The sequence below is a fragment of the Sceloporus undulatus genome, chromosome 2, assembly GCF_019175285.1.
Source record: "Sceloporus undulatus isolate JIND9_A2432 ecotype Alabama chromosome 2, SceUnd_v1.1, whole genome shotgun sequence".
Lineage (NCBI taxonomy): Eukaryota > Metazoa > Chordata > Lepidosauria > Squamata > Phrynosomatidae > Sceloporus > Sceloporus undulatus.
This window is the reverse complement of record NC_056523.1, coordinates 83242083-83258311: the sequence shown is the minus strand read 5'-3', so window position 1 is coordinate 83258311 and position 16229 is coordinate 83242083. Positions and strand designations below refer to the sequence as shown.

Sequence of the window (16229 nt, the reverse complement as noted above, 5' to 3'; positions counted from 1 at the left end):
TTATTATTATTATTATTATTATTATTATTATTATTATTATTATTATTATTTTCTTATATCCAGCCATTCTCCCAAACAAGGAAAGGAATAGCAGTTTTAAATTTTTTAAAAAATGATTAAACTATTTAAAAAGTTAAAACAGTTATGAATTAAAATAGAATATGTTAAAAATACAAACCTTAAAATTTCATTAGGACAACATTCGCAGCCTTTATGAGTTTGCAAAGGCCTGCTGGCACAAGAATGTCTTTACCTGCTGTCAGAAGGCTATTGAAAGTTTGGCTTCCAATAGCTATATATTGGAGAAGCAAAGAAAATCAAAGTAAACAAGTATGACCCCCCCTCCCTCACATAGCTATGAGAACAGTGTTAGCAGGTTAGCAATACAGAAAAATGCAACCCTCCCCAGTCCGTTCTCAGTCTTCATATCTTTTTCCAGCCTCAAACTGCAACAAAGTCACTAATACAAACAAACTCTTTCATGTCACTGGATAGTTTTTAATGTTTTCCTAGGATGCTAACAAGCACTCCAAAATGCTTCTTCCTGGGGTTTAAAACATCTACATGTGGTAAAAAGCAAAATTTAACTATTTCTCACCACTGCAAACTACATAATGATATGAGGTCCATTAGATTTGATTTTTCTGGATTGTCCACTTCTGATAGAAAGATACCTTCTGTACTATTTGTTGAAAGATACTCACCTGAGAAGACATAAACAGTCAGAAAGAGGACCACAAATACACCTGTGAACTTCATAGTGGAGACAGTTAACCAAGTCTTTTCCTGGTGTTGAGCTAGTGAATAGTTCCATCAAGATTGAAATTAACTATATATATACACAAATATGCAAAAGAAACCTACAGATCCTTCCTTGCTCCTGGTCTTTTGTTGTTGCAAACAATTGAACATGTTTGTTGAGGTTAGTAGCAAGCCATGAGTTGAAATTCTGTGTCAGTAAGTATGCGAAGCACAAAACATGGAAAATATTTGAACTACTCCAACAATCTTACTAATCCAACCACTGTTTTTGTGGAAGTCAAATAATCAATTCAGAGTAATCCATCCAGAAAACTCACAATGTGATGGCCGGAATCCTTTTGGGTAGTTATGAGCATGTAACAAAGGAGATTATCACATTACAAAAAAAACTCTGTTTTATCCCTAATGGGATACAGTTGTGTTTCAGATTGCAAGTGGGTTTCATTGCACTAAAAATGCTGCCAATGCTGCTGCCAGGTGACTGCAACCCACATACAGCCTGGGTCCCAGCCACATTTAGCTGGCTGATTTTCAAAGACGGGAGCTTCCTGTGTTCAAAAATCGGACGGGCTGCATGCAAGTTGCAGTTGCCCGGCAGCAGCAGTGGCATTTTTGAGTGTGATAAAACTCGCTTGCAGTCCCAAATGCAACTGTATCCAGTCGGGGATAAGACATTTTTGGTAATGCGATAATCTCCCTAGACTTATGCACTTGTGACTGTTTTATATTGTTGATCCCTATGTAGTCCCTACTTTACATAGTGACAGTGAAAGTCCCCCAAACTCCACTTACCAGGAAGCAGCTACTGTGATTTATGGGTGATTAACAGTGATTGATGGACTGATTGGGAACCAGTTAGCTGTCACTTTCCACCCCCCACCCACCCCCCATATGAGTGATCTCTGGCAAGAGGGAGAATGGCAATAGGGGTCTTGCTTCTACCTGTCTCACTAGAGATTGCTCATGGGAGAGGGTAGGACCATCAATTAGCTGCTTCCCAATTGACATGGGAACAGACCCTTGTTGATCACAGTGGCTGCTTCCCGGTAAATGGAGATGGGGGGATCAAGATGGGATTTACTGTGTAGCACCATAACTACGGTGTTTATGCATGCATGTGTAAATTACATTATTTCTGCAGTGCAGATACAGCCCTTTTCAGCATACCCGACATACCCTGCATTATATTTGAGGCTTTCATATTTCATATTTTTATGTCTGGAGCCAGGCACACTCTTAAGAGGTCACAATGACTTTTGAAATACCAGGAGATTTTCCAATGTGAAAGACACATAGACCTGAAGACATATGGAGGAACCAGGTAATACCAAGATAAAAACTGAAGGGGTTGCTTATTGCTCCGTCCTCCCCCTAGACTCTGCATATCCACCCAAGACAAAGACAAAGGCAAAGAAAAGTAAGACAACACTTCATATTTAACCCTTCTGCTGTGTTCCCTGCCACTTTCCCTATCCATCTATCTGGGAGTTATCCTAAATCCAATAGCTATTTTTGTTATTCTGAAATTAAAGCCATTAGTCTTTCTGAATTCCTACTGTCAATTCCTGGGAAGACCATCAGGTCTTTGTTACATTGGAAGATAGTGCACCCCTTGAGGATAGGATCTCAGAAAAAAAAAATCAGTCCCAAACCTAGCTCCTCATGTACACAGAGAGATTTTCCCACTCACTGTATCATCTTCAGACATCATCTAAGCCCCTTCTCACTTTCCATGGTCTGCTTATCAGGATAAATATTTCCCTCTTTACAACCCTAAAACCCAGCTATCCAGTTTACATAACTTTACTTAAGTTAGCTTTGTGTGGTGTGTCCATTTGAATTACTATTGTGTGTTTGATTGCACTCTTGCATATTTCTAAATAAAAAATTCACACATATTTGGAATTTTCCTCAATTAGTACTGGTATACACAGGAGAAACTGACCCTCAAGATCCAGCCTCTCGCATGCTTCCTTGAGCTATGCATATTGCACCAACATTTAAAGAGAAGCTGACAGTTGGTAGGGACCTCACCTTTTCTTTGGGTAACACCCTAGAATAGTGATGGCAAACCTATGCCACGCATGCCCTCTCTGGCACACGAAGCCATCTCTGAGGGCACACAGAGACAGTTGAAGGCACAGGAGGGCAGGGGAAGAGGAAGAACAGGCGCACACCTCCCATGCCTTTAACTGTCTCTGGGGAAGTTCTACCCCCACAAGTCCTGCCTGAGATATACTTTGTAAACAAGCAAGCATAAAATCAATACAGTCATCAGTAAGAGAACAAAAGGATTAATTTAGGCAGGATAATAGCTAAGCTTTAATGACATCAACTATTCTCTCATTGCAATATATTTTGGGTGCCTGGGCAGGAAAAAATGTAGTTTTATTTACTGTTCTCAGAACCACATAGTGGTGGCATAAGCAGTGTAACAACTTTCCTTTAAGTTGTTCAGCTAAACAAATTTGGCCTCTCTTGGATCAAGTGAAATCCACATGATGTGAGGACTCTAAGGCAAAGTAATTATTTGCTTAAATATTTGCCAAGGGTGTACCTTTAGCACTTGCTTCCTGTTACCATGTAATCTAAGAAATAGTGAGAAAAGACAAATCATCTCTCTTTTATAATCAACATGCCGAATAGTTTAAAAAAATCATTCAGGAAAGGCTGAAACCCTAAATCCTTCTTCTTGCTTTGTAATATGACATTGTATGTAGAAGCTAAGTTTAAAAACTGGACAGATAAGTATTACTCTATTTCCCTAAATTACAGTGGGTCCTTGGTATCCATGGGGGATCCATTTCAGATCCCCCTGTGGATACCGAAAACCGTGAGACCTTAAGTCTTGTTGTCCCCAATGGTGGCACATGCATGCTTCCCATACATGCAACCATGCCGCCATTAGGGACAGCCTCTGTTGTTCCCAGTAGTGGTGCGTGCATGTGGTTGCACCACCATTAGGTACAACAGGACTTCAGGTAAGCCCCCATTGTCCCCAAACAATGGGAGCTTACCTGAAGTCTTGTTGTCCCTAATGGCGGTGGGGCCGCATGCATGAGCCCCCATTGGGGACAATGGGGGGCTGTTCCTAATGGCAGTATGGCTGAGTACATGAGCTGCCACTGGGGACAATGGGGCTCACCATCCATGGATGTTTAAATCTGCAGATAGCAAGCCTACGGATATCGAGGCTCCACTGTAATTTAAAGCTTGCAATGAAAAAACCAACAAGAGGGAATGGTTTCTTAGGCCCAAAACACATGGACCAAAAGAAGTGGCCTTTGACCACTTTGGGGGTGTGGGATTTAGATGATGCACATCCCCAGCATGGCCCAAAGCTAATCTGATGCCATAATCCAGTGCAAGTAAAAAGAAGCAAAGATGATCTGGCTCCCAATGGCACATGTTAGGGCTAGTTGCAGTGGCCCACTTTCAGAATGGGCCATGTGGTTGCTGTGGTCCAGCCCAATCGTGGCTGGAGTGGTCACAGGCCACTCCTTCTCAGCCATCTGCATTGTCCCTTAGTTACATTAACTCTTCTCTGATTCTTTAGGAAATGCAAATATTTTTCACTGAGGGGCACATTTACTTTGCACTGTAAGTTTAACAGCTCTCCTCATTTTCAGTATTTCCTTTCTGAAATGGCTACGTCTGATTTTCTCTATATTATATAGTCACACTGAATCATTAGAACAAATCGAGAAGCAAGATACCTTTAGTAGGACAGAATGAAATATCACAAAGTGGCATTTACATTCATCACTGTGCCTGAATCAAGAAGGCAAGACAGCTTTCTTTCTCTTCTCCTTCTCCTTCTCTTTTTCCTTTTCCCTTTCCTTCCCATCCCTTCCCTTCTTGGGGTTTGACCTTCCCACATGGAAGACATAGATCAGAAGCCAAGGTTGACTGATTGTGGGAACTAAGGCCCTAACAAAACATTTACAATCTCTCTCTCTCTCTCTCTCTTGTATGCTTTCTCTCTGTGTTTAGAAAATAGGAAATGAGGTATTGGGAAGAATGGACACGTTTGATTTTTAGTTTTGTTCTTGGAGTAGGGGAAGAAAGTTGTCTAGGGTTGCCATTCATGCTGTACTGAATATTTCTCACCTTTTTCTTCAGCAATTTTTAGGTATATGCAGACAAAAAGGAGATGTTGGCAAAGAGGTTGGGGGAAGGAAGAGAACTTTGATAGAAATTATCAGTAACAGCCATATTTTATTAAGTAATTATTACTAAGAAGATTATCACACTACTAGTTTTTTCCTGTCCTGGGCATGGACTGAGACCAGGCTGGGACTGTGTCTTATCACACATCTCCATGGCCAGGTCATTACCATCCTGTCCTTCTCCCATCCCTGGCTAAAAACGCTTTTCCATTATGGGAGACATTCCGATTAGGGACAGGATGGTAACAATCTGGGCATGGAGCTGTGTGATAGCACACATTCCCAGCCCAGTCCTAGTTCATGCCCAGATCGGGGGGAAATGGAATGCGATAATCTCTTTAAGTTATGAGGTGGTCAAGTAATGTTTTATTTTCCTGTGGTTTTAAAATCTTTTAGAGCAGCATGGGGATCTTCTGAAACAACCTTGTACTGTGACAACCCTTTCCAAACTGTCCATGTAATTCCATTATTTAAGGCAGAGCATGGAAAAAGTTACCAGAAAAGAGGTGACACCTGGCTGGGCCCTCCTCCCACTTCAAAGCAGAAGGGGCACACATGCACCCTTGTTGGTTGCTTTGCCCATAGGCTTCCTCCCCAGGGAGAAAGCCCCAGGAAGAGAGGAGAGGGCTTCACACATGCCTTTTTGCTCTTTTAGTGGAAGAAAGCAACAAAAATCTGTTTTTGGCTGGAGTCTCCACTTTCCTTTTCATTTCATGAATGTCCTTCCAAGGTCTGACTGGGTGGCAGATAGCTGTGCAGTTTAAGTGAGTAAGTTATGGGAGGGGATGAAGTACCCCCCCCCCGACCTCTGTAGCACATGGCATCATAGCTAGTGACACCATTAGTTAGTACTGGAAGAGAGAACTCTAGGAAATACCAGGGGCTGCAGGTCATATTTCTGAGAAAGGCATTGCCAAACAACTTCTAAATATTCTTTGCCTAAGAAAACCCTAGGATATTAATGGGATTGCCAAAAATCAACTGGAGACTTGAAGGCATATACTACTACCACCATAGTAGTAGTATTGACTGAAACCTGGTGAATTGACTGAATTGTATTCACTGAAACCTGGTGAATGCCTGTGACTTTGGGGTTTTCGCAATATCTAATTTTCTTCTAATATTTCTCTAATATATGTACTACCTCTTATACATTTTTGTACTCATGCTCACATTGGTCTACTGCACTGCATAGTTAAGAGCAAAAAATGTGAATTGTAAAATTGTTTCACTTTGTGTATTGGTTTGGGAAGTGCAAATTGAATAAATAAGCTTGTATTAAAATGCAAATAGAGAACAAATTCTCACCTATCCCTCCCTTAAAACCACTGAGCAATTTAACTAATAAAAGAATAAATAATATAAAAAAGTTTGACCTACTGACTTCACTGCCAGTGTATTTGCTGGAGAGCAGCAGCCATGTTCAGCCAATTTATGAATGTCAGTGGAGGGATGAAGACTTAGGCTGCATCCACACTGCAGAAGTAATCCAGTTTGATACCACTTTAACTGCCATACCTCAATGCTAAGGAATTCTGGGAATTATAGTTTGTTGTGACACCAGAGCTCTCTGACAGAGAAGGTTACATGTCTCACTAAACTACAATTACCAGAATTCCATAACATTGAGCTATGACAGTTAAGGTGGTGTCAAACTGGATTATTTCTGCAGTGTGGATGCAGCCTTGGAGATAGCTGAACCTCTGCCAAAATACATAAAAAGATCTATTGAAAGAGAGGCCAGGCCCTGAGATATGCGAATCCTAACTTAAACAGTGAAAAACATAAATGATTGCCAGGACATACTTCCTGGGCAGATGTAGTCCTCAGACACTTGATGGCTGCCTTCCCTTATCTTGAAAGACAGGGGCTGAGATTCTTTGTAGGCAAAAAACATTGCACACAGAGGTACTTAGACAACTTTTCTAAATGTGCATATGCTGACATAACCTGTGTTTCAGTCATTGAGGTCCAAGGGCCAGAATGATATTATCCTACATAAACCATCTCCGTTACCAGTGGCCAGGAGGATCTGTAACAAAGTCAGCACCATAGAAGTTAACTACTTCAAAGCAGCAAAGAATATATCCTTGGTGATGTGGTGATGTGGAGTCCAAAGTTGAAAGGAGTGAGAAACCACTGTAATTGCTAGAAACTCCTAAGGAGGCATTCTGGTAGTCATATCTAATAGGTTTTGCAGTAGCACAGAGGAGCACTAAAGTAAAATTCAACAAAATACACACCACAATATATTGTTTTTAACAATCTTCTTTTCCTTATAGATGAAAATGTAAACAAAACTGATTTATCATTCGGAAGGGCCTTACGCTATAGAGATAAAAGGTAAGCAAAATTTCATTGATATAGGAAATAAAGTGTGATATCACTAAAGACATGTAGAAGTAGTTTCTGGACTCATTTAAGATGAAGTTGCAGGGACTACAACATGACAATTGTGGTAGATTTATAGAATGCACAATAGACTTCACATTTGTCCACCAGGAAACAGGTGAAATTGAACATATGTTCAGACCAGGGAAAGACAGTATTGTGTTATATTTCAAATCTTTTTAAAAGGGTGTCTTCCTTCTCTTATTGTTAGCACTTGAAATCCTGATCCAAAATCACACTGAAGAGAGTAACAGTAAACAAACTGCTATCCAAACTTATTTTTCAATAACTACAAAGACCCAAATCACACTAAAGTAATTAGCATGCTCACTCTATTTGTATTTTCACTAACATAAAATGGAGTAAGTAGTTTACATTATTATTATTATTATTATTATTATTATTGCAAAATATCTAAATACAACACTGGGACAATAGCAAAGGAATGAAGCTATAGAAAAGTGACAGAGGAAAAATGAGCTATACAAATGAGAATTAACTCTTTGTTATCCTTTTATATCTCTATCCAGCTGTTCTTTCTCCCCTGAGCATGTAAAGGCAGATGTGATTACAAATGAACATAATTATAAAGCTAGGTATTATTGGTAACCATGTCTCAGCATGGTTCACAGTCTCATTGAGCTCTATAACTACATTTTGCCAGATATGCTTATGACTGCTTTGCAACCTGTCCTTGTCAACAGAAGGAGCTTGGGAAATTCAATGGTTCCCTTTTAATACACAAATGAGCAGCTACATTTTATAAGAATGCTAAAGATCAAATGACCAACACTTCAAGAAAGGAAGAGATACACAACTATGACTATTAAGCATGATATCTGTTAACTATCTTGTGATATCTTACCATAGAAAGTTAAAGGGAATGCAGCCTGTCAGCTGGAGTATCATACTACAAAAGTCTATCATGATTCAGCAAGCAGTGAGGTGCGTACTGATGATACAGTAGGCTCAAGGTTAATGACTTTATCCATAGTAAAATATGTGGAGGTATAGACCTTTCACCAGCATATATGTATCTCCATTTCTTGGCTTGAAGCTTTATATGGTGATGCTGTATTGCATTATCTGTCTACTTGATTCTAGTGTCAGTCAACAGAACTGGTGCACATGATATTTTCTAGGAATCACAGCACACATCACAATTTCTAAAACTATCTCATAGTATTCCTTGTATCACATGTTGTGGATTACTTCTGGGATCCGGGCCATAATAGTGTAGCAACAACTATTGTGTGATTTTATCTGTTTTGCTGAAGCAGGGGTAAATGTGATCCAGTATCTCTATGGTTACTAGGTGAAATAAAGGACAGAGCTCCTAACCTTTCAATGATAGTATAGAAGAGGGTATTTCAACAGGGGTTTTTTGGTCACACAGCCATGTAACAAGCAACACCTGAAGAAATTCCCTCCTCTATACAACCACTGAAGGGTTGGGAGCCTGTCCCTTATTTCAACTGGCAATTCTAAATATGTCTTACTTTGTACTTACTGCACTTACTTTGTGCTTACAATTTCCATTGTAGTTTTTTGTGGGTTTTTCAGGCTATATGGCCATGTTCTAGAAGAGTTTTTTCCTGACATTTGTTCCATTGTGCTTTGGTGCTTCCTTTGTTTTTCATGCACTTGTCCAGATTTGGTAAATTCACAATTTTGTGAAAATTTTAGGGAATGGCCACCTCTGCAGTCCTACTGTCTGTGACTGATTTTGCTAAGCAAAACACAGTTTGAGGGGAAATTGTGCAGTCTATACTAGGCATGAAACCACACAGTGCCAACTTGGCATTATCTATACAACTTAGTCATTCCTTAAAATTGAGGATAACTTAGTTTATAGGCTAAACTACATACTATGTTAAACAGACAGAATGGTGTTTAGAGTCACTTCCATTTTTACATTCAGGTTGCTGAGCAGCACCTCGGTACAGACCAGAAATATTCTACATGGGTGGGGGACATTACACCCAGGTACTCCTTCCTGCAAATTTCTCTTTCATTGGCTATAGGAAGGGGAAACCTTTATTTTTTAAACTCCCTCCCCTCTCCATCCCAATCCTGTTTGGGACATCATGTACTTTTTGAAGAAAAAATGTGATTATAAACTGCATGATACATAACACAACAGTACAGTTTAACCCTTAGATGAAACAAGAAGTCAAGCTTTGAGATTAATGGTCCTTCCTAAGCTAACTGTACATTTTACCTATAATAATCATCTTTATTCCAGGGGTTTATAGAACATCAGACAGAATAGCTTGATTGCAAAATGAATTTGATGGTGCCTATTTACCATTGCTTTTTAATACCGTTAGAACCCCTAAAAGAGTAATATATTTCTACTACATTACAAAGTCAACTGTCTGCAACTGCAATATTTTACAAATACAAGTTATACTTTGGGAGAAGCCATATATGAACCATCTAATCTATGATAAGCCTTACAAGAACCCTGCAGGGTAGGCAAATTTTGATTTTTGGTATCGGTTCAGAAAGGAAAGATACAGAAGATGATGTCTTATTGAACAACAAAATATACAAAAATTAGTATTATGTCAGAAGATCAGTTAGGTCCAAAATACACTGGAGAAATAATCCAGTGTGAGACCACTTTAACTGCCCTGGTTCAATGCTAGAGAATCCTGGGATTTGTAGTTTATTGTGGCACCACCAGAGTTCTCTGACAGAGAAGGCTAAATGTCTCATGGAACTACAGTTCCCAGAATTCCCTAGCATTGATCCAAGGCAGTTAAAGTGGTCTAAAATTGGATTATTTCTGCAGTGTGTTTTGGACCTATAGCCACTGTACAACATTTTTGTTATGAAAATTACCTGTGAAGAATGGTATTAAGGAATGTGTTCATATGTTGCATAAAATCATAAAAAATAAATTCAAGTTCAAGAAATCAGTCTGTTTAAACATCAGAAGATCTCTCAATTAACTTTCTTACTCCTACTAGCAAATTAAAGGATTAAAATAAAAGAAAGTCTTCTGATAATTAAACATATCCTTAGACATGGACAAAAGGAACAATTAGGGACATTTTGTTTTATTTTTACTGTGAATTGTGGGTGTGATATGGTGTTCTGGAAGTGGTCAAACTATAACTCAATAAGGAAATGACCAGAATAGCAAAAGTAATGATTTTCCTGGTTTAGTAATGTCTCTCCCTCGCTCCCACACAGTCCAGTATAAGGGCTGTTGCCCATACTTTACAGGAATTAAAATTGTTCCTTAATTGTAGGATGAAGACATGCTCTCTAACACTTGAGGATTCAGCATTTTCAGATATTCTGAAGGTCAGCTCTTCCATCTGGAGAAAACAAAAGGAATTCAGCACCAGTAGTTTGAAGTGAACAAAATCTTTATAAATACTTCTCTGTAATGCAGGCTATGGCTATTATAACACTATATAATAATGATATAGTACGTGACTGGAGTGTTGGACTATGACTCTGGAGATCAGGGATTGATTCTCCACTTGGCCATGGAAACTCACTGGGTGACTTTGGGTGAGTCACACACATGCACCCTCAAAAAACCCCATGATAGGGTCACCTTAGGGTTGCAAAAGTTTGAAATGACTTGAAGCCATACAACAACAACAACACGATGATAATACACATAATGTGCTTAGTTATATTTTCATACAAATATCACTGATAACCTAAAGGCATTGGATCCCATCTGATCTTGGAAGCTAATCAGGGTCATCCCTAATTAGTACTTGGATGGGAGACCGCCAATGAATATCAGGTGCTGTAGGTTACATTTCAGAAGAAGGAAGTGGTAAAGCCACATTTGATTATCCCTTCTCTAAGAAAACCCTATGAAATTCGTGGGGTTGGCATAAATCAACAGGAGACTTAAAGGTACACAAATACACACACCACTGATACAGCTTAAGGCCAGAATCCAATGATGCAATTTTTGCCATTGAAAATACTTCCATTAGCAAAACCAGGAAGATGGATCAGGGACGTAGCGGGGGGGGGGTGTTCTTGGGGTCCGGACCCCCCCCCTTCCATTAGAAAAATGAATAATTATAATGGTGGCACTTAGTCTGGATGGCACTTAGTCTGGACCCCCCCCCCTTCCTAAAATCCTAGCTACGTCTCTGGATGGATGCATCTTTCAACACACAACCCTTTGTGGGCTATCCTTGGGAAACATTTTAAAAAGGTTCAAATGATGCACAATGTGGCACCTAGGCTTCTGTATCTGGTATATGCTACCATGATGATATCACTCTGTTGGAAGGATCTGCATTCATTACCAACTGTTTTCCAGGCTCAGATCAAGGTATTGATTTTCTTGTTATAATCATTTTAATGCTGCATTTCATGGTTTAACGTGTTTATTTTCCCAGTTGTTTGTTTGTGGCATTTCCGTAAACCGCTTATGAACAGTACAAACAAACGACCCCAAAGAGTTGTACTGACTTTCTGACTGGCTGGAATCCAAAATCAGAAGTAAGCATGGCTGAGGGCAATATGGATGACAGACAGCTTTATCACATTATCGGGATCCCGTGGGAAAACGGGAGTTAAACATGATTTAAGTTAAATTCGAATTTAACCAAAACTTGCAAATTCAGGAAGTTTATCACACTGAATTGCTTCCAAAACAAAATAATGCAAAGTTAAACTGCAGTTAAAGTGGAGAACACCGGCAGCTTTTTACTTTCAGGATGTTTCAAGGTAAAAAGCTGCTGGTTTTCTCTGCTTTAACTGTGGTTTAACTTTGCATTATTAACTACGATGTCGTGTGATAAACTTAGGGCATTTCCGGGTTTTCTTCATGTTAAATCACATTTAACTCCCGTTTTCCAATGGGATCTTGCTAGTGTGATAAACTCCAAAACTTCTAGGGGTGGAATCAGCAGATATGAGGAAGTAACAGCTGCTTTGTGCTTTCACATACTGAAGAGGGCACACAGACACTTTTATCCCTACAACTCTGTAAGAAATGTCAGTATTATTACAACCTGTATCACAGATGAGGGGACATACACTAAAGGGCAAAATAAACTGCCCCTTTACACCACCTTCCAGACAGCTTGAGAGTGTGGCATTTACACACTGCACACTCCCAAGCCACCTGGGAGCTGCCCAGCCTTTTACATGGGGGCAGCTTCATGATGCTCAAGCAGCATGGCATTTACACAACACACACTGCCAGAGTGTCATGAAGCCAGCTTCTAACCATGGCATAGGCTAAAAAGCCAGCTATTTGCTGCTCCTTTTTCTTCCAGCTTCAAGGTGGATTGGGGCTGTGGTATGCGGTTGTCGTGGCCCCAATCCAGCATTGCAAGTGGCGGATTCAAGTTGCCCCTTCTGTCGGTCCCTTTCACCCATAAAAGAGGCAGGGAAGGGAAAAATGTATAACATGTGTACTACATGTGGCCTCTGGATTCCATTTTTGTGCCCTCTGAGGTTCTCTACCAGTCCCCCCAAAGCCTTGAATCCCCTCTTTTAAAAAATGGTGCCATTTTGGGCCAGAAAGCCACAAAACATGTGAAAACACGTGAAAATATCCTCACTCACATGCAGCTCAGAACCCTGTACTACTCCTAAATACCTCTGTAGTTCGTCTCAAAATGGCAACAGGACATGACACAATGTTTTGAGAGGGACTGCAGAGGAAAACAGGTATTTAGGCTTGCTGTGCATGGAGGGATGCCGGCCACAGGGCGCTATCAGGAAAAATTGTCACTTGGTCCCCATGCCCCCCTTGCTCCTGACCTAATGTCAGCTCCTGAGTTGACTGTATGAGCAAGATAGGAACCATGGAATTCATGATTCATAGTTCAGTCATTGTGCTGTACTAGAGCTAACTAGAATTTAGCTGTCTCTTCTGACTAGCAATCAGTACCTGTTACTGCCTTCCTGACATTTACTCTACATTCTCATTATCTTGGCAATTGTGGGTTTGAGAACATGCATATGATGAACTAACAGTTTCAACTGAAGTGTTGGCTTCAAAAAATGTGCTTGCCTATATTGTTTGAATGTATTGATATCCCCCAAGTAATTTTGGTTTTTATGTTGCTGTTGTTTTACCTTTGTATGTCTTTCTTCCTGAAACTTTCTGTCACTTGGAACTCTTTTAAATCTGTGAAGAAAATCACAGTATTACTGTATTGTTATACAATGGAAGGTGCTTTGTGTTAGAAAGACTTGAGCAGAATGAAAAGGAGGAAAAGAGAGGGAGAAATAGATAAATTTGGCAGTACATTTAAAACTATTTTTTAATTCTAGCATGCGCTTTCATGGATATGAACCCATTACCTCAGATGCAGTACAGAGTAATAGTAAAGCCTCAGGTTATACAGCACATTTATACAGTTGTGGGAGTGTGATACAATGCTATAGCATCCAGAAAGCTGAAAGTCATATTCCTTGCCCTAAATTTTCAAGGGGCTGGGCTTTCCTCTTTTTATGCTGCAAGACTCTAAGGGGTTGTTCAGACATAATTTTTTTTAGTGCAGTGATGATGAGAATAATCTCACTCATGCATTCCAGGTTTGTTGTTCACACTATTTTTTTAAAACCAAAGCTGCATCTCTGCACATCTCTCCATGTTCTGTTGCTCACACATGCTCGCCAGCCCTGTGCTCCCTCCCCCCACAATTTAATTGGGTGGATTCATCCTGGATTATTTTAACCATCTAAATAACTCCTAAAATACCATTCAAAAACTTGAACAGAATGTATATCTTAAGCAGTACTAGAAATAAGATGATCATAAACCCAGCTTATTGCATGCACATTTAACTCAACTGCACCCTAATGGGATGCAGGCGGGAATTATTGCACGTAATTCACCACCGATTCCACTGCCCAAATACAGCCCGGCTGCATCCCGGCTCCCAGGCACGGGATGGGAAAGAACCCAGCTTTGCAATACAGCCACCCATGTGTGCCTGGGAGCCAGGATGCAGCCGAGCTGTACTTGGCCAGCGGAACTGTTGGCAAATTATGTGTGATAATTCTTGCTTGCGTTCCGCATCCCAGCTGCATTCCGTTAGGGTACAGTCGGGTTAAATGTGCACATGATAAGCAATCCAGTCTCAAGGGTTTTAAATTTATTTTACACAATTTGTTTCTCTAGTTTTATTGTTTCACTACATAGCAAGACAGTGGGTTACTAATTATTACAAATTATTGAAATGTCTGGAGTCAGTCTGTAAAATAAGAGCAGAACAAACCTTGGGACACGGTCCTATGTTCTTTATACCAATCTCAGATTTTGTTTTCCTAAAAAAAAAGAGAGAGAAAGGAAGAAAATTAGCAAAACAAACACACAGCCCCAATAATATCAATGTTGGAAAGGCTATCACACTCATAGTGCAATTCTATACATATCTTTATAGGAGAGCCAGCATGGTGTAGTGGTTTGAATATTGGACCAAGAGATGAGGAATCAGTTCTCTGCTCACTCATGAAAATCCACTGGGTGGCTCTGAGGCTCTGAGCAAATTACACTCTCTCAATGTGAGAGAAAGACAATGGCATAACTCTTGTAAATATGTCTTGCCAAGAAAATGCTATGACAGGCTTTCCTTAAACTGGAGTTTACCTGAAGGCATAGAACAACAACATACATGTTTATGTAGAAGAAAAGTCCCATATGGTTAAATCAGATGGAATTTATATGGTCTATTCCTAGATCAGTTGGCATTGGAATTACAGCCTAATTTCATTTAACAGTCCACAGACTATATTCTGTGGATTTTGCTAATTTATACTAATCAGGGAAATCTGTGGATATAGAGAACCTCTCATGAGATAAAAATACTTATTATATCTGTTGAAATGTTTGCTTTTATTTTTATATCTGATTTTTATTCTGCCTACATTTCATGAATGGGCATCAAGGAGTGACATCTTGCTCCTTTAAACACTAGCAGAGTATAAAGCTGCACCAGGAGAAGCTCTGCTTCCTGCCTGTGGCTCTGGTGTGCAAAGATGGCCTATCAACTGCCAGCATGAATTCCCCATGGCCAATCTGCATCTGGGATGATGCCATTTTCTTTGTTTGTCCTGTTTACATTTGATGATATACTCACAGGATTCTGTTACAAAGCATGCATTCATTCTTATGTGTCTCCCCATCTGTGCCACAAATCTCCTGGGTGCTCCTCTTGCAAAGGATTCTTCCTCTCGTATGGGGATATTTGCTGCAATCAACCTAATGGAACAGTAGTCAAATTACTAGAATGGACACTTGGGAAATCCTGCTATGTTTTTCTGTCTCTTTTTGTCCCATTACATTTATCATTTGATAAGAGACTGAAAGATTATGAGTAATCTTTGATATCTAAAATACATTTCCGTAGCTCCACTGAAGTACACCAATAAACTACCCCCAATCCTAATGTTGTCCTCAAACTATTCACAAAGTTGAATCAAGAAAGGATAGACTTCCTGTACATTTGCCAGGGAAAACAGGCTGACCATCACTAGAAAATGAATGCCAGATAATATGATTCACTGGTCGCATGCAGATGTGCCATTCTTTTATTCTAATTCAACAGTTCTCCATGTAGAGGAATTCAGTGGATGACATTTTGAAGATGCAGTTTATACTATAATCAGTTGTATTACAATTATAGCCTTTTATAAATTGTATTACAATTATAGACAGTTATAAATCATGGGATGTTTGCTTTCCATCTGTCTCCCATTAAACTGTGCCTGTGTTACATCAGTGGAAGAAGAGCCAATTCAGTGATGGCTTAGTGGCTGAAATGAACTCTGCACTCAAGGAGGACCTATACTCAGTCTCCAAGGAAACATGCCTAGGATCATGGTGCCTGGATCCTTGGCACTATAAGTGAAAGATAGTCTCACCATTCCATGAACAACTTCAGGACATTCACCTTCATG

The 16229-nt window shown here is 39.8% G+C and overlaps 1 protein-coding gene and 1 long non-coding RNA gene across 3 annotated transcripts in view; both read right to left on the bottom strand.

Moving 5' to 3' along the window:
- LOC121920207 (ovomucoid-like) overlaps positions 1 to 825 on the bottom strand; it is an 8662-nt gene extending 7837 nt beyond the window's left edge. Inside the window, exon 1 of one of the 2 annotated variants that reach the window (XR_006101700.1) lies at positions 179 to 261. Coding sequence is in view for 1 of the 2 variants with exons in the window: in XM_042447276.1 (XP_042303210.1) it covers positions 705 to 759 (55 nt within the window). In the remaining variant the exon portion in view is untranslated. Of the gene's footprint in view, positions 1 to 178; positions 262 to 704 lie in introns of those variants that run through there. The other variant, XM_042447276.1, reaches the window with a different exon arrangement.
- A 9328-nt stretch (positions 826 to 10153) lies between these two features.
- On the bottom strand, positions 10154 to 15525 carry LOC121923898. The gene is made up of 4 exons (XR_006102489.1): positions 15410 to 15525; positions 14549 to 14597; positions 13401 to 13452; positions 10154 to 10651 (listed from the first exon to the last, which is right to left on the bottom strand). It is a non-coding gene; the product is annotated as an uncharacterized LOC121923898 (long non-coding RNA).
- Between the last annotated feature and the right edge of the window lie 704 nt (positions 15526 to 16229).